Source organism: Chiloscyllium punctatum, chromosome 25 (genome assembly GCF_047496795.1).
Source record: "Chiloscyllium punctatum isolate Juve2018m chromosome 25, sChiPun1.3, whole genome shotgun sequence".
In the NCBI taxonomy this organism is placed as follows: Eukaryota; Metazoa; Chordata; class Chondrichthyes; order Orectolobiformes; family Hemiscylliidae; genus Chiloscyllium; species Chiloscyllium punctatum.
In genome coordinates, this window is record NC_092763.1 from 21,797,894 (window position 1) to 21,823,310 (window position 25,417).

The 25,417-nt window shown below is 41.3% G+C and overlaps 1 protein-coding gene across 6 annotated transcripts in view; it reads right to left on the reverse strand.

Moving 5' to 3' along the window:
- Positions 1–25,417, reverse strand: part of LOC140495746 (sodium- and chloride-dependent neutral and basic amino acid transporter B(0+)-like) — a 68,897-nt gene that overhangs the window by 20,568 nt on the left and 22,912 nt on the right. For 4 of the 6 annotated variants that reach the window (XM_072594802.1, XM_072594801.1, XM_072594803.1 and 1 more), the window contains exons 2-8: positions 23,192–23,283; positions 22,796–22,949; positions 20,664–20,795; positions 12,707–12,874; positions 11,069–11,207; positions 7,055–7,187; positions 6,232–6,372 (exon numbers count right to left, since the gene is read on the reverse strand). In XM_072594802.1, the coding sequence (XP_072450903.1) occupies positions 6,232–6,372; positions 7,055–7,187; positions 11,069–11,207; positions 12,707–12,874; positions 20,664–20,795; positions 22,796–22,949; positions 23,192–23,263 (939 nt within the window). In that variant the 5' untranslated portion in view covers positions 23,264–23,283. The remainder of the gene's footprint in view (positions 1–6,231; positions 6,373–7,054; positions 7,188–11,068; positions 11,208–12,706; positions 12,875–20,663; positions 20,796–22,795; positions 22,950–23,191; positions 23,284–25,417) is intronic. The other 2 variants (XM_072594804.1, XM_072594805.1) reach the window with 2 other exon arrangements.

Consider the following 25,417-nt stretch of genomic DNA (forward strand, 5'->3'; position numbering starts at 1 on the left):
AAATGCAGTTTAGTTTATTAGTCCTACCTTGTCCCTGCCTGCCCCGACTGTTTGGCTTACTTCTGTTCTCAACTGTACCAGTCTCAGATTGATCTCTTTCTTCACTATCTTCCTGGGTCCCAACCCACCACCACCCCTCCCCCACCCCCACCTTATTAGTTTAAATCCTCCTGAGCAGCTCTAGCAAATCTCTCTGCGGGTACATTAATCCCCTTCCAATTTAGGTGCAATCCGTCCTTCTTGTCCAGGTCACTTCTATCCTAAAAGAGATTCCAATGATCCAAAAATGTGAATCCTTCTCCCATACACCAGCTCCTTAGCCAAGCATTCATCTGCACTATCCTCCTATTCCTGCCCTCACTAGCTCGTAGCACCGGGAGTAATCCAGGTATTACTACTCTCGAGGACCTGATTTTTAAATTTCTGCCTAACTCTCTGTAATCTCCCTTCAGAATGTCAATCTTTTCCATCTTATGTCGTTGGTTCCAATGTGGACAATGACCTCTTTCTAGCCCCTCTCCCCCTTGAAAACATTCTGCATCCTCTTTGAGATATCCTTAATCCTGACACCAGGGAAGCAACACACCATTCTGATTTTTCGCTGCTGGCCACAGAAACATCTGTCTGTACCTCGGACTAGAGAATTCCCTAACACAATTGATCTCTTGGAACCCCAGGTACCCCTCATTGCATTAGAACCAGTCTCAATAGCAGAAACTTGGCTGTTCGTGCTATGTTCCCATGAGAATCCATTACCCCCTACATTTTCCAAAACAGCATACTTGTTTGAAATGGGGATAGCCATAGAAGACTCCTGCACTATCTGCCTACCTCTCTTACCTTTCCTGGAGTGACTGCATCTGTGACTTTTCCCCTTTCCTATAACTGCCATCCATCATATACTGTTGCTATTGCAAATTCGTCATTGCCTCTAACTGCCTCTCCAACCAATCCATTCGATCTGATTGGATTCACAACCAACAGCATTTACTGCAGGTATAATCTACAGTAAACAGTAAACTCTCATTAAACTCCCACATCTGACAAGAAGCACATATCACTCTACTAAAGGCAATTTTTGCTCCTTCACAATGTACAGACTCAGAAAATAACCCTGTCTTATTCCTCTACAAAACACTGCTCCAGGTTAAATTAATATTTGTGGCTTATATTCTAAGTTTAATCAAGAGACATATCTCAAAAAACATATGATCAAGAAAGAACCCACTCTACTCTCTACTGCAGACTTTCTGTTGGCCGCACCTAAAACAATTCATTTATCTGTTTCTGTGCTGTGACTTTGCCCAAACAGTTCCTCCAAGATTAGTTGTGAATTTCACTGTTTGTTAATTTTCCCAGATGCACCCAGATGTCCAGTGATACATGAATTCAAACAGCAAAGGCAGGAACTATTCAGGTTCACTGCGGTGTCAGTTTCTTTCTCTCTCTCTCTCTCTCTCTCCTGCACTGACCTCACCATGTGCTTCCCATGTTTGTACCTCTCCCTTTTTAGAACTGCTGTTGTTTTGACCTTTTTTCTCCAAAGTTCCAAAACAAGGCAACAGCACATGAAACAGTAATTGCTGCTCCTGGAATTCGAGGAAATCACCTCCAACACCTAAAATACCTCAAAAAAGGAGCAGCTGTTACAGCCAGAAAGTTTTCCCATCCTCCATCTTGGATTACCCAGAATCCCATCATCACTGCATTATGCCTCAACTAATTCCATCTCATCCCATTCCACCTTATCCATTGCTACATCAACCTACTTCAATTAATTCCATCTCATCCCATTCCACCCTACCCACTGCTGCATAACCTACTTCAACCAATTCCAGCTCATCCTATCCTCCTCTGTCCAAGTCCATCATATCCACTCTATCTTGTCCTTCTGATCCCAGCCTACACTGTACCATTCCATTTGATTACAGTTTGCTATTGAATTTGGGTTTGCTCAGTTGGCTAGCTAGCTGGCTTGCAATACACAGTGATGCCAACAGTATGGGTTTAATTCCCATGCTGGCTGAAGTTACCTTGAAGGACTCTCTTTCCAATCTCTCCCCTCACCTGAGGACTATCAGCACCACCACAAATCATCTCTCTCAAGTGAGGGAGCAGCCCCATGAGCTGGTAAGACTTTGGTCATTTTACCTTACTATCTAATGCTATATTTTCCCATTTGTTAAAGTAAGTTGTCAGGAGTATTTTAAAAATGCCCATCCACCAAGTAATCAGAAATTGAAATGATGTTTTATTTATTTATACATGGCCCAAAAAGCAACATTGTACTCTTAAAATGGTTACGTAAACAGCAAATTAAATATGACAGAAACACCAAACAGAATGACTAAAAAAAACCCTTGAAATTCAATCATTGACTTTAAGAACATAGAACATCACAGGGCAATACAGGCCCTTCAGCCCTTGATGTCGCACTGACCTGTGAAACCAATCTGAAGCCCATCAAACCTAAACTATTCCATTCTCGTCCATATGCCTTGACAATGACCATTGAATGCCTTTACAGTTGGCGAATCTACTACTGTGGCTGGCAATGCGTTCCACGTCTCACGACTCTCTGAGTAAAGAAACTACCTCTGACATCTGTCCTACATCTATCACCTCTGAATTTAAAGCTTTGTCCCCTCATGCTAGCAATCGCTATCTGAGGAAAAAGACACTCACTGTCCCCTCTACTGAACCCTCTGATTATCTTCTATGTCTCATCAAGTCACCTCTCAACCTTCTCCTCTCGAATGAAAACAATATCAAGTCCATCAGCATTTCCTCGTAAGACCTTCCCTCCGTACCAGGCAACATCCGAGTAAATCTCCTCTGAACCCTTTCCAAGGCTTCCACATCCTTCCTATAATATAGTGACCAGAACTGTACACTACACTCTAAGTGTGGTCACACTAGAGTTTTGTACAGCTGCAGCATGATCTCATGGTGCCAAAACTTTATCTCTTTACCAATAAAAGCTACCACACCATATGCCTTCTTAACAACTCTGAACTTGGGTGGCAACTTTCAAGGATCTTTGTACATGCACACCAAGATCTCTATGCTCATCTATACTACCAAACATCTGACCATTAGCCCAGTAGTCTGCATGCCTGCTACTCCTTCCAAAGTGAATCACCTCACACTTTTCTGCATAAAACTCAATTGCCACCTCTTAGCCCAGTTCTGTAGCTTATACATCTCCTTCTGCAACCTGCAACTTCCTTCAACACTATCCACAACTCCATCAACCTGTCATCTGCAAATTTACTAACCCATTCTTCTACGCCCTTGTTTATAAAAATGACAAACACCAGTGGCCCCAAAACAGATCCTTGCAGTAATCCACTAGTAACTGAACTCCAGGATGAACATTTCCCATCAACCACCAACCTGTCTTCTTTCAGCCAGCCGATTTCTGATCCAAACTGTCAAATCACGCTCAATCCCAAGCCTCTGTATTTTGTGCAATAGCCTACAGTGGGGAACCCTATCAAACCCCAAACTGAAATCCATATACACCTTATCAACTGCTTTACCCTCATTTATCTGTTTGGTCACCTTCTCATGAGGCATGACCTACCCTTCAAAAACCCATATTGACTATCCCTAATCAACTTATTCCTTTTTAGATGATTATAAATCCTATCTCTTATAACCTTTTCCAACGCTTTACCCACAACCGAAGTAAGGCTCACTGTTTGTCTGTACTCCCTTTCTTGGGCAAGGGAACAACATTTGTTATCCTCCAGTCTTCTGTCTATTTCTATAGACAATGACAACGTAAAGATCAAAGCTAAAAGTTTGGCAATCTAGTCCCTGGCTTCCCAGAGAATCCTGGGATAAATTCCGTCCAGCGCAGGGGACTTATCTATTTTTACACTTTCCAGAATTGCTAACAGCTCTTCCTTCTAAGGATCTCAATCCCATCTCGTCTAGTAGCCTTTATCTCAGTATTCTCCTCAACAACATTGTGCTTTTCTAGTGTGAATACTGACAAAAAGTGTTCATTTGGTGCTTCCCCGATCACCTTTAACTCCACGCACAACTTCCCACTACTATCCTTGGTTGGCTCTAATCTTACTTTGGCCATTCTTTTATTCCTGATATGTCTATAAAATGACTTATGGATTTCCTTGATCCTATCTGCCAAGAACATCTCATGTCCCCTCCTGGCTCTACTTAGCTCTCTCTTTAGGTCTTTCCTGGCTAACTTGTAACTCTCGAGCGTGCTAACTGAGCCTTCACGTCACATCCTAACATAAGCCTTCTTCTTCCTCTTGACAAGAGATTCAACTTCTTCAGAAAACCACAGCTCCCTCGCTCACCACTTCCTCCCTGCCTGACAGGTACATACTTATCAAGGACGCGCAGTAGCTGTTCCTTGAATAAACTCCACATTTCAAATGTGCTCATCCCCTGGCGTTTTCTTCCCCATCCTATGCATCTTAAATCTTGCCTAATCGCATTGTAATTACCTTTCCCCCAGCTGTAACTTTTGCACTCTGGTTTATACCTATCCCTTCCCATCACTAAAGTAAACATAACAGAATTGTAGTCACTATCACCAAAGTGCTCACCTACCTCCAAATCTAACACTTGGCCAGGTTCATTACCCAGTACCAAATCTAATGTGGCCACGCCCCTTGTTGGCCTGTTTGCATACTGGGTCAGGAAACCCTTCTGCATACATCAAACAAAAACTGACCCATCTAAAGTACTTGAACTATAGTATTTCCAGTCAATATTTAGAAAGCTAAAATCCACCATAACAACTACCCTATCACTCTCGTTCCTATCGAGAATCATCTTTGCTATCCTATCCTCTACATCTCTGGAACTATTTGGAGGCCTACAGAAATCTCCCAACAGGGTGACCTCTCCTTTCCTGTTTCTAACCATAACCCATACTACCTCAGTAGATGAGTCCTCAGGCGTCCTTTCTGCAACCATTATACTGCCCTTGACTAACAATGCCTCACCCTGCCCCCTTTAACATTCTCTCTGCTCTTACTGAAACATTTAAATCTCAGAACCTTCAATAACCATTCCTGTCCTTGGTCCACCCATATCTCTGAAATGGCCACAACACTGAAACCCAAGCTGCAAGTTCACCCATCTTATTCTGGATGTTCCTGGCATTGAGGTAGACACATTTCAAACCAACCTCTTGCTTGTCGGTGCCCTCTTACGACCTTGAAACCTTATTTCTGACCTCATTAATCTCAACCTCCTGTATACTCAAATGACAATTTAGGTTCTTATCCTCCTGCTGAATTAGTTTAATTCCACCCAAAGAGCATTAGCAAATATCCCGGTTTCCACATTCCCCCCCCCCCCCCCCACAACACCCCCCAACTCCCCCAACCCTTCCCCCAGAATATTGGCACCCCTCTGGTTCAGGTGAAGACCATCCTGTTTGTAGAGGTCCCAAGGTCCCACCTACTCTAGAAAGAACCCCAATTATCCAGGTATTTGAAACTCTCCCTCCTGCACCATCCCAGTAGCCATGTGTTCAACTCCTCTCTCTCCCTATTCCTTGCCTCACTTGCACATGGCACGGGCAACAAACCAGAGATAACAACTCTGTTTGTTCTAACTCTAAGCTTCCACCCCAGCTCCCTGAATTTCTGCCTTAAATCCCCATATCTCTTCCGACCTATGTCATTGGTGCCTTTGTGGACCACGACTTGGACTTACTCTCCCTCCGCTTCAAGGATCCCGAACACATGATCAGATCATGAACCCTGGCATCTGGGAGACAACATATCAACTGTGAGTCTCTATCATTCCCACAGAACCTCCTATCTGTCCCTATCAAGTTGGAGTCCCCAATGATTAATGCTCTGTTCCTCTTCCCCCTTTCCTTCTGAGCAACAGGGACAGACTCTGTGCCAGAGACCTGTGTCCCATTGCTTACCCCTGGTAAGTCAGCACTCCACCCCCCCACCCCACCCCAACAGTATCCAAAATGCTGTACCTGCTGTTACCTTAGGTATGTCTATCTCCCCATAGGTCCTCTCAATAACCTCCTCTGCCTCCCGAATAATCTGAAGTTCATCCAGCTCCAGCTCCAGTTCCCTAATGCGGTTTTCGAGGAGCTGGGATTGGGTGCACTTCTGCAGGAGGAACATTCAACTCCCCTAACCTCCATTCCCAGTATTCTAAATTCCCAATGAGACTACTAAAAAACTAAGAAAAAGAAAAAAAAAACTTTGTTCTAATTACCTGAGCATCAGTCAGTTTGGAGAAGTCTGACTGGCTTCCGATGTAGAATTCAATTCCTTTAGAGGCTCCCTCCAATGTCAGCCCTCGGATCAGGAGTACGGTCAAAGCCAAGTATGGGAATGTTGCAGTGAAGTAAACCACCTGACCATGGAGAATATTTTTTTAGATTTTCCTATATAGACTGGTACAACATTTATAGTACTGAGTCCAAATCAATGGAAAATATATAGGATTGGATTGTAATCAATGCAGAGAGTGAAACAATGTTATTGAAGAAATAATAATGCACAAAGGGAATATTTAACAGTGATATGCTCCATGTGACAGAATTTTAATAATATAATCATATCTCATTTATTTCTCATATTCAGTAAAACATCAGATTTAATAGAAAAAAAAGAACAGAATTCATTCCTCACTTTTATAGCGTGGGTTTCTTTCCCATTCTCATTGTCCAGACAAATCTCATTTTACTCAAATAAAACCTGACCCTAATCCGTCCAGTCCTGCACAGCCTTCCACAGCAATTGGAAATTCCCCAGCACCTCTGCATCAGGGACTGAAACCCTCAGAATGAGGGTGACATTGCAGGGGTTTGGGAGGAATTGCTACTGTTCTTTCTCTCAGGTGAAAGATCTTCAGATCTCCCTCAGGCCTAAAGTGTTGACGAATTATGGATCTCCCACTCCCCAAACAAACATTATTAATGTCATCTCAGAGATTAACCAGCCACTTCATAAATCATTTATAAATTCTAGTTTTATTGTCACAGAAATCTGTACTTTGTCACTAGTTTTAATTCTATTCATCACCAATCATTTACCTTCCCTGATGATTTGATTCCTTTTGATAATGCTGCCCCCACCATCAGTCGGACCAGAAGCAGACAGAGAGCTAAATACCAGACTATCTCCCCAGTCTCATCCATTGAGCTAGTTCGTCGTAAAACTCCTTTACTAAAGAAAATGACAACAAAAAACATCGTGCGTCAGGATGGTATTTAATTTACACAATGACAAGTATACAGAAGCTGACTGTCAAATAAAAATAGATTTAACAGTTAACCAACATAAAGACAACCAGTTAAACTTTTAGAAATGGATAAATATGTTGAGTTGTAATTAAACTTATGAACTTTCTCCGTGTCTCCTGACCTTCTAAAGATGTGATATTATTTAAACAGTGAGTGCTGATGTGATTCGCAAAAGAACTGATTTGATTTGATGGAGTTCTGATAGTGCTTCGTTAACTGCTGCACATTGTACTATTGAAACTATCTGTGTAGTCACTGTAGCCTTGAATATTCGATCCCAGTTCAGGATGTTATGGGCCAGACCAAAATCCCTCAGAATAGATTAAGATGGTAGCCTAGACCCTAACTCTTTCTTATTTTAAAAGGTAAATCCAAGGTGTTTTGCATTCCTGACACAATTTGATTGGTCAAACTACTCAACGGTAAACAAAACACAATTTATTCTTACACTATAGCTAAAACACAACAAAAGAGAAAAAAAAGAAAATAATTGGCTTGGTTGTAATTCTATTGGAAAACGTTTAAAATCACACAACACCCGGTTATAGTCCAACAGGTTTAATTGGAAGCACACTAGCTTTCGGAGCGACGCTCCTTCATCAGGTGATAGTGGAGGGCTCAATCTTAACACACAGGATTTATAGCAAACATTTACAGTGTAATGTAACTAAAATTACACATTGAAAAATTGATTGTCTGTTAAGCCTTTCATCTGTTAGAATACAATGATAGTTTCACTTCTTTCATGTGTAAATCACAAAACCGTTTTTAAAAAAAAGTTGCATTCTCGGGTTAGCTGTTGACAATAGTGATAGCTGGACAATATGTTGAAGGTGTTAGCCCCCGTGTTCTCTGTCTATACCACGATGCTTAGATTGATTCTAATCTAAAAAGAGATATAATGGAGTTTTACATAAATTCATGCAGTTTTTGAGCAAAGTACAGTGTAACCCTGCAAGTACAAATTCGTACTTGTAGGGGTTACATTGTACTTTGCTCAAAAACTGCATGCATTCATGTAGAACTCTGAGCCCAAAAACTGCATGAATTTATGTAAAATGCTGTTATCTCACCTTTTAGATTAGAATCGATCTAAACATCATGGCATAGACAGAGAACACAGGGAGCTAACACCTTCAACATATTGTCCAGCTATCACCATTGTTAACAGCTAACCTGAGAATGCAACTTTAAAAAAAAAACGTTTTGTGATTTACACATGAAAGAAGTGAAACTATCACTGTATTCTAACAGATGAAAGACTTAACAATCAATTTTTCAATGTGTAATTTCAGTTACGTCACACTGTTAATGTTTGCTATAAATTCTTTGTGTTAAGATCGAGCCTTCCATTATCACCTGAAGAAGAAGCATCACTCCGAAAGCTAGTGTGCTTCCAATTAAACCTGTGGACTATAACCTGGTGTTGTGTGATTTTTAACTTTGTACACCCCAATCCAACAACGACATCTCCAAATCATGACGATTGGAAAATGTAACACAATAAAAGATTAGTTAGCAAATAAACAGTAACTATTCTAATATAGTAACATTCCATAGACACACACTTGGGAAAAGGCATATTCAACAAAACAGATGGTTTCACCTGCAATTCTCTGAGTTTTCACTGGGCACCTCAACACCTCTGACTTTAAAACAAAAGGATAAAACAACTTCTTAAAGCAATAGCATTGTTACATGGACCACAGGGTCAGGATGTGTAAATACTCTAGGAGGTCAGATGTCTATTCTATTGGGGGTGGGGGGGTGGGATGTGTTAGGGGATGGAAACTGATGGTATGTAGTGGAGCAGATGAAAATGGGTGATCTGAGAAACAACCCAGAGGCTGTTACTACAGAGGCAGATTGGACAAACATCTGACCTTTGTGCACTGGTACTTTGTCAAATCATTGAATTAACAATAAATCAAAAAACAGCACCTCGGCCATCTTGTCTAATACCCCTCCACCCAGTTTACTCCCCATGCGCTATCCATGCCAACACATTATCTCATGCCATCACCAGTGTCATGGGTCCTCATTCTCCCCCATGCTAACCTATTCCTCATAATACATAACCAACAGCCCTAATATCCTCCATAGTTGATAAATTATGGTGCTGGAAAAGGCACAGCAAGTCAGGCAGCATCCGAGGAGCAAGAGAGTCGATGTTTTGGGCAGGTCCCTTTTTCAGGACTGGAGAGGAGGAAGGAGCCACACAAGGCCATCTGCAAACTGGAGGAGGAATACCTCATCTTCCATCTCATGAGCCTTCATCCATATGGCATAAACATTAAACTCACCAGTTTCCAAATCTCCCCTCCCTCCATCCCATCCCAGATTCAACCCACCCCACCTCATTCTCATCTCCGCTTCACCCTTCCCACAACCTATCACTATCACCTTCTTCTTTCAACCACATCGCCTCTTCTCCTCGCCGTAACCCCCCTCTCCCCATTTATCTCTCAACACCCTTCCCCCTCCTCAGCCCTGAAGAAGGGTCCTGCCCAAAATGTTGATCCTCTTGTTCCTCAGGTGTTGCCTGACCTGCAGTGCCTTTTTCAGGGCCACACTTTATCCTGCATCTGCAGTCTCCATTATCTCCTCATATCCTCCATGCCAACCTATAGTCTCTGTGACACCAACACATATTTTCTGTTTAAACCTACCAACTTGTCCAATATTCACCATGGGCAGAACTCAGGACACTTGTGAAGATTAAAAAAAATTTTCATTGTCCATTAATTTAATCACTATTTCAAAAGAAATGCCTTCATTGAGAATACATCTTACTGCCTTTCATTCCTTATGAATACATACACTGGAATTCATGACCACCTGATTCTGTCAAACAAACTGTGAACTGGCACCACATTGTAATAATGAATGGTTGTGAAATCAGCACCAATTCTGTTCTGATAACCCTCAATCCTATGTCAAGATCAAGTACATTTTTGTTAAGCACTGCAGACAGTTTCGCTTCAATTATTTAGAGGGCATTTGTTTTTAATACCTTGAAAGATTGACCGATTTTCTTGACAATGGAGTTGACATATCCTTTTGAAAGACTTTATGTATTTCTTCCCACATTCAAGTCTAATTTTAACAATCCCAAAGGGCAGTTGCCTCTCCAAAAGTACACCAAACCCCCCTAACGGTGCCTAGGGAGCTTACCAAAAAGGCTAATTCACCTTTCTAAGGATACTCAAAAATTCCCCTAACTAGACTGAAGAGTATAAGTTGTGTTTTGGTTGGTCCATGAGCCCATGAATTATATCAGGCCTGAGGCAGCTGTACCTTCGTAGATGCAGTCACCTCTCTGAAGTATGCCTATACAAATTGGAATGAGTCCTCATTAATCACCCTTGGCCCAAATCCCTGGTATGAAAAATGATAAGTGCCATATTCTAGTGCAGGACTCTGAATGTATGTCTCCATGAGCATTTTAATCACAATGGAACCCCCTCAATTTAATTCCCAGGTTGGCTACTTAAAGGGATAACTGGAATCATTCGATTTCAAGAAGAATCACTTTAATTAATGGATACAAATGGATAAGAGTGATGAATATAGGTTTTGCTGCATAATTGACCAATATACGCATCCAGGAGAGTATAAGCTAAGGAATGGGCCTCTGTTGTTATATCATTTTGTAAGAGGTGTGCAATGTAAATTGTACCTCTAGCAATATCAAATAATTTTATGTCCATTAAACAAGGGCATTTACCAAACAACCATCTCAAGAGGAGTTACTGGCCCAGCTGTGCAGGTTATAGGTGCAGCTCTCTGCAGAAATATACTTACTCCCAGTATTGCTCACTCGGACCCTGGTGAGGAATGGAGATTTCAGATCCATTCGGACAAGTTTCATTGTTTGTCTGCAGCCATGTTATATTAACGATTTCAAAATATCCATCATTCAGAGTAAGATTGCAGAGTGGGTCTAGGTTGTATAAAACTTGGTTTAGAATTACTCTTCATTAAGAACAAAGCAGTCACTTCGAATCAGATAATTATGACTGGAGCTTCACCCTGACTGAATCAGCCTCATCCCTTTTATTATACTGCATCCCTGATAATGTGTCCAAGATTTTGTCTACAGTTCAGGTAGTCAGATTATATCAAATTTAATCTCATTAATTCTGCAAGGAACTAAGATATTTTAATTGCTGTGTTTTATAATTTTCCGTGAAACATGCACATCTTATTAACATTCTTTCTGGAATGTGGTTCTTGCAAGGCCCAAGAGATATAACAATTGGGACTGTATCGATTTGGCTGAGTTACATCCCGAACAATACAGGCACCTGCCCAAGTGAACAAAGTGACCAGGCTGTTAACATTGTATGGGACTGTTTGCATGTCAGTACATCCCAATATTTACACCAGAACTTGAACCCAGCAGATGTTCTGAGTATTTATGTATTGGAGTTGTTTTTAAATCAAATTCAGGCATAAGCACTTAATCTTTTATCATAAATGCACACATCCAAGGACCCTCTCCGAGAGACAAATAAGATGGTTTCTTCATTTCTAAGAGATTTAGAAGACCAAAATGATGTGTTATTTTAATGCAAAGTGTCAGAAATAGAGACAATTTTTGCAAGACACTGAAAGAATGAGTGACAAAATCATGAGGAGATGGAAAACAGAGAGGAAGACTCTTATACAAACAGGAAAAGGATGAGATTCTGGCTGGGAAAAAAACACAGAACCAAGTGGTAAATGTGTGAAACACACGATAAACACCGTGTCAAAAGTAGGAGACAAACAGGCGAAAGACGAAATAAAGAGTTGAAAGCGTAAAAGATAAAATGAAACAATAAGCAAACAGGTATATACAGAAAAAGACATGCCAGTTTAAAGTAAAATGTTATCACAGTATGCAACAGATTGGCACTCAAACTAATTTACTTTCAATAAAGATTTAGACTATCCACAATCCTGAAAGCTCAAACACTCACACATGTAAATCACCGTTATCCAACTTTGCTGCTGCAATATCAAAATGAAGATAGCAAGTGAAAGTACTGACAATATTTTCAACATATTGTCTAGCTATCACCATTGTTAACAGCTAACCCGAGAATGCAACTTTTAAAAAAAGGTTTTGTGATTTACACATGAAAGAAGTGAAACTATCACTGTATTCTAACAGATGAAAGGCTTAACAGACAATTAATTCTTCAATGTATAATTTCAGTTACATCACACTGCAAATTTTTCCTATAGATTCTGTGTTACGATCGAGCCCTCCACAATCACCTGATGAAGGAGTGTCGCTCCGAAAGCTGGTGTGCTTCCAATTAAACCTGTTGGACTATAACCTGGTGTTGTGTGATTTTTAACTTTGGACAATATTTTCTTCCTTCTCCTTTTAAACAGAATGAACAATCAATAATCAGGGTCGACACTCTCCCCCAGTAAATGTGAGCCTTGTACCTTTGGGAGTCCTGCTGCATGTTTCATCTGCTCCCCACCAACTGAAGCAGTCTGTCCATGGCAGGGGTGATTGAAAGGAAGCAAACAGGTAGTACAGACTGTAGGCGAGGATGCAGGAGTAAGAAATGTTGGCAAATGTCGATGAAAGCACCATTGTAATCCCCACACCTTAAAATAGAGTGAAGGAAGACAAGTTAAATAAGGTACGTTAAATTATTCACTTCAAGCAGATTCAGCTGGATAACTAAGCAAATGTCTTTGTTCGGAATCAGTAAAACATGAATCTCTGCAATGCGATTTCGTTTTTGTTATTTTCCTATATTCGGCAATCTAGGCCCAAAGCACACTTTTTAAGCCAGCTAGTTACAAACAAGATGCCACAATATTCCTGATACAAAAGATTTTTCAAAGCACCAGAAAACATCTGGCCCAGTTCATCACAAGTTTGCAGATCCAGTCAGGGAGAGGCTGGAGAAAATCCATAGAATCAACCTCCATTTTTCTTATGATTCCAAGCTAAAATTCCATATATCGGACTTCTGTCCCTACCACGTACTGAAGAGTGGCTTTTCAAAGTAAGAAACTATATTCAGTTTCACCAAATCTGTGATAAAATGTCTCTCCCCAAACCTATTTTTGTTTTGATTCCTAACACGAACTCCATTCCTTAATCACTATTTCCACCTCTGGTTAATCTCTAAATCCGACTCGAAGTTTTAGCAAATTTGCTTTTGTGCTTAAAGCTAAGATGAACTTCCTACCTGTCTCTCAATTCAAGGGTGATGCTGACTTACAGTCATGTGTTTCAGTTCATAGATCTTCATATGAATGAACAGACTAATTTTTAACTGACAGAACTTTGGACACATTGGATAGGAGATCCTACAAGACAGCGGGATCTGCTCTACAGATTGATTTCCCTTCCTTCACTGCAGCAGCTGACTCATTATTAACTCCAATGGACTCAAACCATGATACAGCATTTTTATTCATCATTCATCAGGGATTTTGACATCCCTGGCCAAGCCAGCATTCTTTGTGCATTCCTAAATAGCCTGGCGAAAGTGTGGTGAGCTGTCTTCTTAAACCACTGCAATGTCGAGACAGAGTGTTGTGAGGGACAGCTCCCAACTAACATGGTATTCCTTTTGTCTCTCCTCATATTCAACTTTGGAAACCTTATGTGCCTTTTCTACTTTAATGTTCTGGTCTCTTACAAATGCAGTTCCAACATTCCAAAAGCACACTAACAAGCCTCCTCCTAAGGATACTGTTGCTAATCCTCCACAGATGAAACACTTTGCTTTTGTACAGGTGTCTCCTATCCCAAAAGTGGTCCCAATGCACTAAGACTTGGGGTGGCACAGTGGCTCAGTGGTTAGCACTGCTGCCTCACAGTGCCAGGGACTCGGGTTCAAATCTGGCCTCGGGCAACTGTCTGTGTGGGTTTCCTCTGGGTGCTCCAGTTTCCTCCCATAATCCAAAGATGTGCAGGTTAGGTGAATTGGTGCAGATAAATTGCCCATAGCGTTAAGTGTATTAGTCGGGGGTAAATGTCTCGTCGGGAATGGGTCTGGGTGGGTTACTCTTCGGAGAGTCGATGTGGATTGTTGGGCCAAATGGCTTGTTTCCATTCTATAGGGAATCTAATCTCAATTTTTAGCACTCCTGTCATACTTAAAACACACACATTTCTCCCATCGCTTAGTACTACCTAGCCCTTTGATTTCACATAATACTTTGTACCATCTCCTTTCTCCCAGTATGAACCCCATCATCATTTAACCAGGCACCGTTGTGCAAAGACAAGTTATACCCATGTGTGGTACACAGTGCAATATTCCTGACCTTCTATACCAACTGACAGTGTGGGCATTGCCATGTGAGACATAGTATAGGTATAAATACTTCAATTCTTAAATTTTGTTTTGGACATAATTTAAATTGCAAACGTTTTGCTTTTAAAATCTTGAATATGATGAATTTCTTAAACTGGTTTCAGATTTCTCCAATTTCTCATTAACTCATTCTGAGGTTCCAAAGGTGTTTCTCAGCTGTCCACATGAACATTTGTCATTCAATAATCTGAACAGTCAACATTATTTACAGTTTGATGCAAACAGGAACAAGTTGCCAAACTTTGCTGTCTTCCACTCATCAGATCAAACATGGATAGATGAGGGACAGGAATGGCTGTTGGAGGTTCCTGGTTACATATGTTTCAGTAAGATTACGGAGGGTGGTAAAAAAGGAGGGGGGTGGCATTGCTAATTAGAAATGGTATAACGGCTGCAGAAAGGAAGTTTGAGGGGGATCTGCCTCTGGAGGTAGTATGGGCTGAAGTCAGAAATAGGAAAGGTGCAGTCACCTTGTTGGGTGTTTATTATAGGCCCCCCAATAGCAGCAGAGATGTGGAGAAACAGATTGGGAAACAGATTTTGGAAAGGTGCAGAAGCCACAGGGTCGTAGTCATGGGCGACTTCAACTTCCCAAATATTGATTGGAAGCTCTTTAGATCAAGTAGATTGAATGGGGCGGTGTTTGTGCAGTGTGTCCAGGAAGCTTTTCTAACGCAGTATGTAGATTGTCCAACCAGAGGGGAGGCCATATTGGATTTGGTACTCGGTAATGAACCGGGACAAGTGGTGGGCTTGTTAGTGGGTGAACATTTTGGTGATGGCGACCACAATTCTGTGACTTTCACCTTGGTTATGGAGAGAGATAGGTGCGCACAACAAGGAAGTTTTTACAATTGGGGGAAGGGAAATTACGATGCTGTAAGACAGGATTTGAGGAGCATACGTTGGGAGCATAGGCTGTCAGGGAAGGATGTGGTGGAAATGTGGAACTTTTTCAAGGAGCAGATACGACGTGTCCTTGATATGTATGTACCGATCAGGCAGGAAAGAAATGGTCGTGTGAGGGAGCCTTGGTTGACGAGGGAGGTTGAATGTCTAGTAAAGAGGAAGAAGGAGGCTTACATAAGGTTGAGGAAACAAGGTTCAGACAGAGCAGTGGAGGGATACAGGATAGCCAGAAGGGACCTGAAGAAAGGGATTAGGAGAGCTAAGAGAGGGCATGAAAAATCCCTGGCGGATAGGATCAAGGATAACCCCAAGGCATTCTATGCGTATGTGAGAAACCTGAGAATGACGAGAACGAGGGTAGGTCCGATCAAGGACAGTGGTGGGAGACTGTGTATTGAGTCGGAAGAGATAGGAGAGGTCTTGAACAAGTACTTCTCTTCAGTATTTACGAACGAGAGGGACCGTATTGTTGAAGAGGAGAGTGTGAAACGGACTGATAAGCTAGAAGAGATACCTGTTAGGAAGGAAGATGTGTTGGACATTTTGAACAACTTGAGGATAGACAAGTCCCCCGGGCCTGACGGGATATATCCTAGGATTATGTGGGAAGCAAGAGAGGAAATTGCAGTACCGTTGGCAATGATCTTCTCGTCTTCACTGGCAACTGGGGTGGTACCAGGGGACTGGAGAGTAGCGAATGTTGTGCCCCTGTTCAAAAAAGGGAATAGGGATAACCCCGGGAATTACAGGCCAGTTAGTCTTACTTCTGTGGTAGGCAAAGTAATGGAAAGGGTACTGAGGGATAGGATTTACGAGTATCTGGAAAGACACTGCTTGATTAGGGACAGCCAGCACGGATTTGTGAAGGGTAGGTCTTGCCTTACAAGTCTTATTGAATTCTTCGAGGAGGTGACCAAGCATGTGGATGAGGGTAGAGCAGTGGATGTAGTGTACATGGATTTTAGTAAGGCATTTGATAAGGTTCCCCATGGTAGGCTTATGCGGAAAGTCAGGAGGCATGGGATAGAGGGAAATTTGGCCAATTGGATAGAAAACTGGCTAACCGGTCGAAGTCAGAGAGTGGTGGTAGATGGTAAATATTCAGCATGGAGTCCAGTTACAAGTGGAGTTCCGCAGGGATCAGTTCTGGGTCCTCTGCTGTTTGTAATTTTTATTAATGACTTAGATGAGGGAGTCGAAGGGTGGGTCAGTAAATTTGCAGATGATACAAAGATAGGTGGAGTTGTGGACAGTGAGGAGGGCTGTTATCGGCTGCAGAGGGACTTAGATATGATGCAGAGCTGGGCTGAGGAGTGGCAGATGGAGTTCAACCCTGCCAAGTGTGCGGTTGTCCATTTTGGAAGGACAAATAAGAATGCGGAATACAGGGTTAATGGTAGGGTTCTTGGTCAGGTGGAGGAACAGAGGGATCTTGGGGTCTATGTACATAGATCTTTGAAGGTTGCCACTCAGGTGGATAGAGTTTGTAAGAAGGCCTATGGAGTATTATCGTTCATTAGCAGAGGGATTGAATTCAAGAGTCGTGAGGTGATGTTGCAGCTGTACAGGACTTTGGTTAGGCCACATTTGGAGTACTGTGTGCAGTTCTGGTCGCCTCACTTTAGGAAAGATGTGGAAGCTTTGGAGAGGGTGCAGAGAAGATTTACCAGGATGTTGCCTGGAATGGAGAGTAGGTCGTACGAGGATAGGTTGAGAGTTCTCGGCCTTTTCTCGTTGGAACGGCGAAGGATGAGGGGTGACTTGATAGAGGTTTATAAGATGATCAGAGGAATAGATAGAGTAGACAGTCAGAAACTTTTTCCCCGGGTACAACAGAGTGTTACAAGGGGACATAAATTTAAGGTGAAGGGTGGAAGGTATAGGGGAGATGTCAGGGGTGGGTTCTTTACCCAGAGAGTGGTGGGGGCATGGAATGCGCTGCCCGTGGGAGTGGTAGAGTCAGATTCATTGGCGACCTTTAAGCGGCATTTGGATAGGTACATGGATGGGTGCTTAATCTAGGATAGAAGTTCGGCACAACAGCGTGGGCCGAAGGGCCTGTTCTGTGCTGTATTGTTCTATGTTCTATGTTCTATAAGAATGCCAAACTTCAAAAAATCACAACAATTTATAGCACAGAAAGAAAACAATGTTGCTTGGTTGCCAACTCATCTCTGCTTGACCAAGGTGTTGCCATGGAGAAAGCAACAAGGAGAAATAAGGTGCTCCCAGAGTTCCCAGTTAATGCAAAAAAAGGGCACAACTTGAACATATTACTTTTGTTTGCAGAGAACAAGTCCTGTGTAAATGTATATCTCCTTTAACAAGTGAAAGTTAGCCAGGTCACATGAACAACTGATTGTCTTGAATTAATTGTTAGGACAAACAAGACAGGGAATATATGACCCTGGCAAGTACTGAGGATCAGAGGGATTTTATTGTACATGCCCACTAAAGCCTTAAGGCATCAGGACAGGTGGATAAACTGGTTACGCTGGCGTATGGCATTCTCACCTTGATTAGTTGAGGCATAGAATATAAGACCAGGGAGGTTACACTGGAACTATACAAAACAGTTATAGCCACAGTTATAGTATTGCATGCAGTTCTGGAATCCACATTGTTGGAGGGATGTGATAGCATGTGAGAGGGCACAGAGGAGATTTATCAAGATGTTGCCTCAGCTGGAGAGTTTCAGTTATGAAGAGTGATTGGACAGACTAGGGTTGTTTTCCTAAGAACAGAGGAAATTTGAGAAGGAAAAGGATTGAGATTTATAAAATTATGAGGACATACATAGGGTAGACAGGAAGAAACTTCTCCCTCTGATGGAGTGATCAATGACCAGGGGCGTAGATTTAAGGTAAGGCAAAGAAGGTATAGAGGAGATGTGAGAAAAAAAAACTATTTCACTCAGAGGATGCTAAGGATCTGGAACTCACTGCCTGTAGGGAGAAGGCCTCATAATATCTAAGTTTTTAGATGTGCACTTGTGGTGCCAAAAGATACAAGGCTATGAACTAAGTCATAGAGTCATAGCATAGAAAATGGGATTAGAATTCTTACAGTGTGGAAGCAGGCCATTTGGCCCATCAAGTCCACACCGACCCTCTGAAGAGCATTCCCAGGCCCATCCCCCTACTCTAACCCCATAACTCTGCACTTCCCATGGCTAACATACCTTGCAAGTACAACCCTGAACTCAACAGGGCAATTTAGCATTCCCAATCCATTTAACAGACACATCTCTGTAATATGGGAGGAAACCAGAGCACCCAGAGGAACCCACGCAGACATGGAGAGAACTCCACACAGTCGCCCGATGGTAGTATCGAACCGGATTCCCTGGCACTGTGAGGCAACAGTACTAACCACTAGAATTAGATTTAACAAGGATTAGTAGCTGTTTTTGACTGATGCAGACACAATGAGCCAAAGGGCTTTTTTCCTGTGCTGTAGATCCCTATGACTCTATGAGGCCATCTGTGAGTGCAGCCTTTAGCACATTTTAGAGCAGGGCTCCTCCACCCAGCTGCAGAACCTGGGGCAACACTGACTTTGTAGAAGGAGGGAAAGGAAAGAAAAACCTTGCAAAGATCATGGGTGACACTGTACCGTATTTAAATTCTTACATTCGCATAAACATATCTGTTTGTTTGAGTCTCTGCCTAGCCCCATTTGTGACTGTGTCTCTGGGAGGCTTAAGTTCACATCCATACAGAATGTACTATGGATCAATGTTTATGTTGACAGTCTCATACATCATATGGAAGTGAAATGAACAAAATGTATACAAAGCAATGGGATCCAGTGGCAGCACTTCCCCTCTTGATCAACATCCTTATTCTTTTACTGACGTCTGTGTACAAAAGTGTTGGTGTTGCATGAAGTGATCAATATTGTCGAAAGCAAGGAGTCATACAGCACTTAGGGAACCGATGCATTAGGAATTGAATTGGATTTATTGTCACATGTGCCACAGCACAGTGAAAGGCTTTGTCCTGTGAGTAATACAGACAGATCGCATTGTTAAATAGCATAGATAAGTAAATAGTAGGTAAACAGCAGCAAAAACAAAAAAAAAACACACACAGGTACAGGCAAATGCTAAGAGCTTTTGAGTCCATTCAGTATTCTAACAACAGTAGAGTAGAAACTGTTTTGAAATGGATGGCCAGGATTTATGAAATCTGTAGGTCCATGCCCTGTACAGTGCATGGGTCCTTGTGTAATGTACTTGTCCTCTAAAGGGCCTTGCATTGGTGGGTCTTGCATGCCCCCTCCCTCAAAGATTGAGACACCTAACTAGTCCAACCACTATGAACTCTGGAGCATTTAGCTCAGTTCAAATGGTTTGTTCTCACTAGCTTAATATTAAATATACTTCCCAACTTAACACACCAGGGCTTGCCAATGAGAGGTGGCAATAAATATTTGCTTTGCCAGCAAACTTCGAAGGGCCTGTACTGTGCTCTACTGTTCTATGTTCTATTAGTCAGAGACAGGGCGTAAATGGCTGTCACAAGGGGCATAATTTTAATGTGATTGAAGAAAGGTTCAAGGGAAATGTCAGAGGTAGGTTCTTTACACAGAGAGTGGTGAGTGCATGGAATGCACCACGGTGGTAGTAGAGTCAGATACGTTAGTGACATTTAAGCGACACTTGGATAGGCACATTAAAGGATATATAGGTTAGTTTGATCTTAGAGTAGGATTAAAGATCGACACAGCATCAAGTTCCGAAAGGCTCTATTGTGCTGTACTGTTCTATGTTCCATGTATTCATAGTCAACCAAGAGAAATTTGTTAAAATCGATGGAAAGTATTTATCCATCTCCACCAATTCCATTCAATGGCTGATGAGACACCAGTTGCATAAAAATCAAATGAGTTAAAAAAACACTCGGTTTTTTAATTAGCAACTCCTTTGGAAAATTATAAAACCATGCTCACAATGAAATGGAAGACTGAGCATTCTCTTGATATCTGGCCAAAACTACAAGAAAATAAAACAATTCACTTGTTGTTTCTATCTCATCATTGGACTTTTTAAAGTATACTATCAATCAGATTGCATGTAACTTTAATTATTAGTTATAATATACCATTTATTATCATAAATAAATAACATTTGTTCAACAGATAGTCACCTTGCAATATTGGCATGGCTTTCCACACTGCAATGGGTCCGAGGCTGGCAAACTGCCCAAAGGAAGTTTCCAAGAGAAACATTGGTATCCCAGCGAATGTCAGCATGAGAATGTAGGGAATCAGAAATGCACCTGGAAAATATGGGAAAGGAAATGATATTTGATTGTAAAAGTGTTGGAATGATCACTTTATGTTTGCAGTTTTTTGTTTGCTTCTTTATTCCAGACACACATTCAGTCTGAAAGCTGGATTGCAGTGTGACTAACATCAAAAAAACTCATAACTAGATGAAGTAATTGGGTTTAAAAAACACAGGTAACAATCATGTGTAAGAAAAATTGACAAGCGACTTCAATAGACAATGGGAAATGATGAATGCGTATTTAAATTAAGGTAATGTTAAAATAAAATTTTATTAAAGTTATGAATGAATACACCACTCATACATTCAATGCAATGAAATAAATTTAAATGTCATCGTTTAAGTGCTTTGTTGAACACCCAAACAATGTAAGTAATATGGCTACAGCAACAGCTTTCTGCCCTGCATCTTGTTTGAGGAATTAAACAGATCAATTCATACTGACACAACAGCTAAATGGTGTAATTACAAGTTTACTCAGCAACCAAATACAAATCAACAAAACAAAAGAACCAGGTTTTTATTCAACTGCATTATGAATGAATGAAAAATACAACAGTCTACACTCCTTCAAGAGATACTTCTCTCTCTCTCTCTCCTTTCGTATTCTCGTAAACTGACCCTGTCTGTGATGTTCAGTGATATTTTTTCGGGGAAAACTTGCAATCCAACCCAATAATGGCTTTCTATGTAATCTTCTCCTCTCAAATCCTGTCTCCCTTGCAGCATGAATCATACAGGCCTTGTATGCAGGTAGAAATGTTGCTTGGATATCCCAGAGAGTCCAATTCTTTTCCATCTGGAAGTTGGGACAGTTACAATGTTTAAAAGACATTTGGATAAATACATAAATAGGAAAGGTTTGGAGATGTATGGGTCAAGCTCAGGCAGGCAGTATTAGTTTAGTTTGGGAATATGGTCGGTGTGGACTAGTTAGACTGAAGGGTCTGTTTCCATGCTGCATCATGCCATAACTCAATGAAAGGGACAACCGAAAGCAAAGTTGTTTACTCAACACCTTCCTGGGAGGCTGGAGACTCAGAGTGTCACTGTGAGTACAGACGCTGCGACCATTGTCTGGAAGGTTAAAGGGCCTAATTCGAATCTGTATCAATCAATTAATCCAGGCTTGCTATCAGGACAAGTTTGGGACAGGTCATTTGATCTTCATTCACCTGAAATTCAAGACACAGCCCTGATATAACCCATCTTATAATCGTCATAATGATTATTCTTTTCTGTTGTGTCTTTTGTTTTGCTCTTTCTTAATCCAATCCTTTTTATGTCTTGATTTCTTCTTCTGTACCTGTTTTGGTTTTGACTCCACCTATTTAAATGAATATTCCCTTTCTATGTTATTCAGTTTACTTCACAAACCTTCACTTTGATGATGAAGGAGATATCCCATTCCTTTCCCTGTTCATTCAGATCCCACATTCCTGTTCTACGTAATTATCAACTCAGTTTCAACCTGAAGGATAAGTTAACCAATTGCGGACGCTCTTAAATCATTTATTAACACATAGGATAGATAACTTTGACCAACCTGTTCAGATATGTCAGTGTACAACCTCTTGGCCCAAGGTATGGACACTACCACTGTACAACAAGAACCTTCCAGATTCCTTCCCACAGCACAATTTGGCCCAAATATTCTTTCCAACATGATTGTGTGAATGGTCAAGAAGCAAAGAATGGTATGTATTTAACAGTTACACTAACTAGCACACAAATGGTGACCTATATTTACCTAGATCTGTCTAGGTAATATTTACCAGGTTTACTTATAAAGTAAATAACGAGCTTTCTTTTGGTTTTCTAACTATTCCATTTATCAGGTTAAAATTTGAACTGATATCCTGCCTGCTCTCTTGGGAAGTACGAAAGACTTCATGATACTGATTGAGAAAGAGGTGTTTTCTTGCACATTTTCTGATAATGTCGAGCCCTTCTGTTCCTTGCCCTGTATTTTGGATTTATTTGTAGTACCTCCTCCATTTCTGTAAGCCAGGAAAGGAAATCGACAGACATTGCCCAGACCCACAGCATAACCAATCATCGAGAGAAGATAGTCAGCCTTCGAGGACCAGTTACCACGCTCCACATTCTCGTCACTTTCACCCACATGTTCAGTGGTGGTAGCCTGGGGAAAAGAGAGGAGATGGCCAACTCAGAAATCAGACTTTGTCCGAGTGCAATTGAATATAAAAGTACGGTTTTCACCCACTACCGAAACATTGCATTGCTCCACATTTTAAAAAAAATTCTCAGTGGTTTGTGGAGATAGAAAATCTCTTCAATTCGCAACAATCAAAATCCTGAAAATCATCAGCACCTCTCAAGAGTTTACATGAATGAATTCCCATCTTTTACAAAAAGACTCACCATGTCTTCTGGAAGATGTGTTTCATGGTCATTCTTTAAGAATCCAGTTAAAGCCAACTCTCGCTGGTGCATCTTTAGATCTTTGATTTATTCTGCAGTTTAAAGAGGGTTTAGAGTTTAACACGAAGAGGTTTTACTCAAGATGGAGGATGGCAAAACTTTCTGGCTGTCACAGACAGCTCCTTTTTTGAGGTATTTAAGGTGCTGGAGGTGAGTTCCTCGAATTCCAGGAGCAACAATTACTGTTTTATATGCTGTTGCATTGTTTTAGAACTTTGAAGAAAAAAAAGTTAAAACAACAACACTTTTGAAAAGGAGAGGAACAGACAAAGGCAGCACATGGTGAGGTATGGAGAGGAGAGAGAGAGAGAAGAGAGAGAGAAACCCACACTGCTAACTGACACAGCAATGAACCTGTGCAGTCACTGCCTTTGCTGTTTGAATTCATGTATCACTGGACATCAGAGTGTGTCTGAGAAAATTAACAAACAGTGAAATTCAAAACTAATCTGGAGGAACCTGTTTGGGAGAGGTCACAGCATAGAAACAGATAAGTGAATGCTTTTAAGTGTGGCCTTACAGTAAGTCTGCAGGAGTGAGTAGAGTGGGTTCTTTCTTGATTATATGTTTGGTTGAGATACATACTGAGGGACCAGCAGGAGGTAATGGTACACATTGGAACAAATTACATAGGAAGGCAAAAGAATGAGATTCTGAAGGGAAAATATAGTGAGTTAGGCAGGAATTTAAAAAGGGGATCCTCGAGAGTAGTAATATCTGGATAACTCCCGGTGTTGTGAGCTAGTGAGGGTAGGAATAGATGATGGAGCAGATGAATGCATGGCTTAGGAGCTGGTGTATGGGAGAAGAATTCACATTTTTGAATCATTGGAATCTCTTCTTGAGTAGAAATGACCTTTTACAAGAAGGACGGATTGCACCTGAATTGGAAGGTGACTAATATACTGGCAGGGAGACTTGCGAGAGCTGCTCAGGAGGATTTAAACTATTAAGATGAGGGGGGTGGGATCCAGGGAGATAGTGAGTAAAGAGATCAATCTGAGACTCATACAGTTGAGAACAGAAGGAAGTCAAACAGTCAGGAAAGGCAGGAACAAAGCAGAGAAGAAGGTAGAACTGATAAATTAAACTGCATTTCTTTCAATGCAAGAGATCTAACAGGGAAGGTGGATGAACTCCTGGCATGGTTCGGAACATGGAATTGCGATATCATAGCAATTACAGACATGTGGCTCACGATGGACAGGACTAGCAGCTTAATGTTCAAGGATACACGAAGGACAGAAAAGGAGGCAAGAGAGGAGGGGGAGTGGCATCTTTGGTAAGGGATGGCATTGCAGCCATACTGTGGGAGGATATTCCTTGAAAAACATCGACGAAAGCTACTTGGGTTGAACTGAGAAAAATGCCTTACTGGTATTGTATTATAGACCCCCTAATAGTCAGAGGGAAATTGAAAAACAGATTTGTAAGGAGATCTCAGTTATCTGTAAGGATAATAGGGTAGTTATGGTAGGGGATTTTAACTTTTCAAACATAGACTGGGACTGCCATAGTGTTAAGGGTTGAGGTGGCAAGAAATTTGTTAAGTGTGTACAAGAAAATTTTCTGATTCAGTGTGTGGATGTATCTACTAGAGAAGGTGCAAACTTGGCCTTCTCTTGGGAGATAAGGCGGGGCAGGTGACTGAGGTGTAAGTAGGGGAGCACTTTGGGGCCAGTGACCATAATTCTATTGGTTTTAAAATAGTGATGGAAAAGGATAGACCAGATCTAAAAGGTGAAGTTCTAAATTGGAGTTGGCTAATTTTGATTGTATTAGCCAAGAACTTTCAAAAGCTGATTGGGGGCAGATGTTCACAGGTAAAGGAACGGCTGGAAAATGGGAAGCCTTCAGAAATGAGATAACAAGAGTCGAGCGACAATATATTCCTGTGAAGGTGAAAGAAAATGCTGGTAGGTGTAGGGAATGCTGGATGACTAAAGAAATTGAGGGCTTGGTTAAGAAAAAGAAGAAAGCATATGTCAGGTATGGACAGGATAGATCAAATGAATCCTTAGAAGCATATAAAGGCAGTAGGGGCATACTTAAGAGGGAAATCAGGAGGGCAAAAAGTGGACATGAGATAGCTTTGGAAAATGGAGATAAGGAGAATCCAAAGGATTTTTACAAATGCATTTAGGACAAAAGAGTAACTAGAGAGAG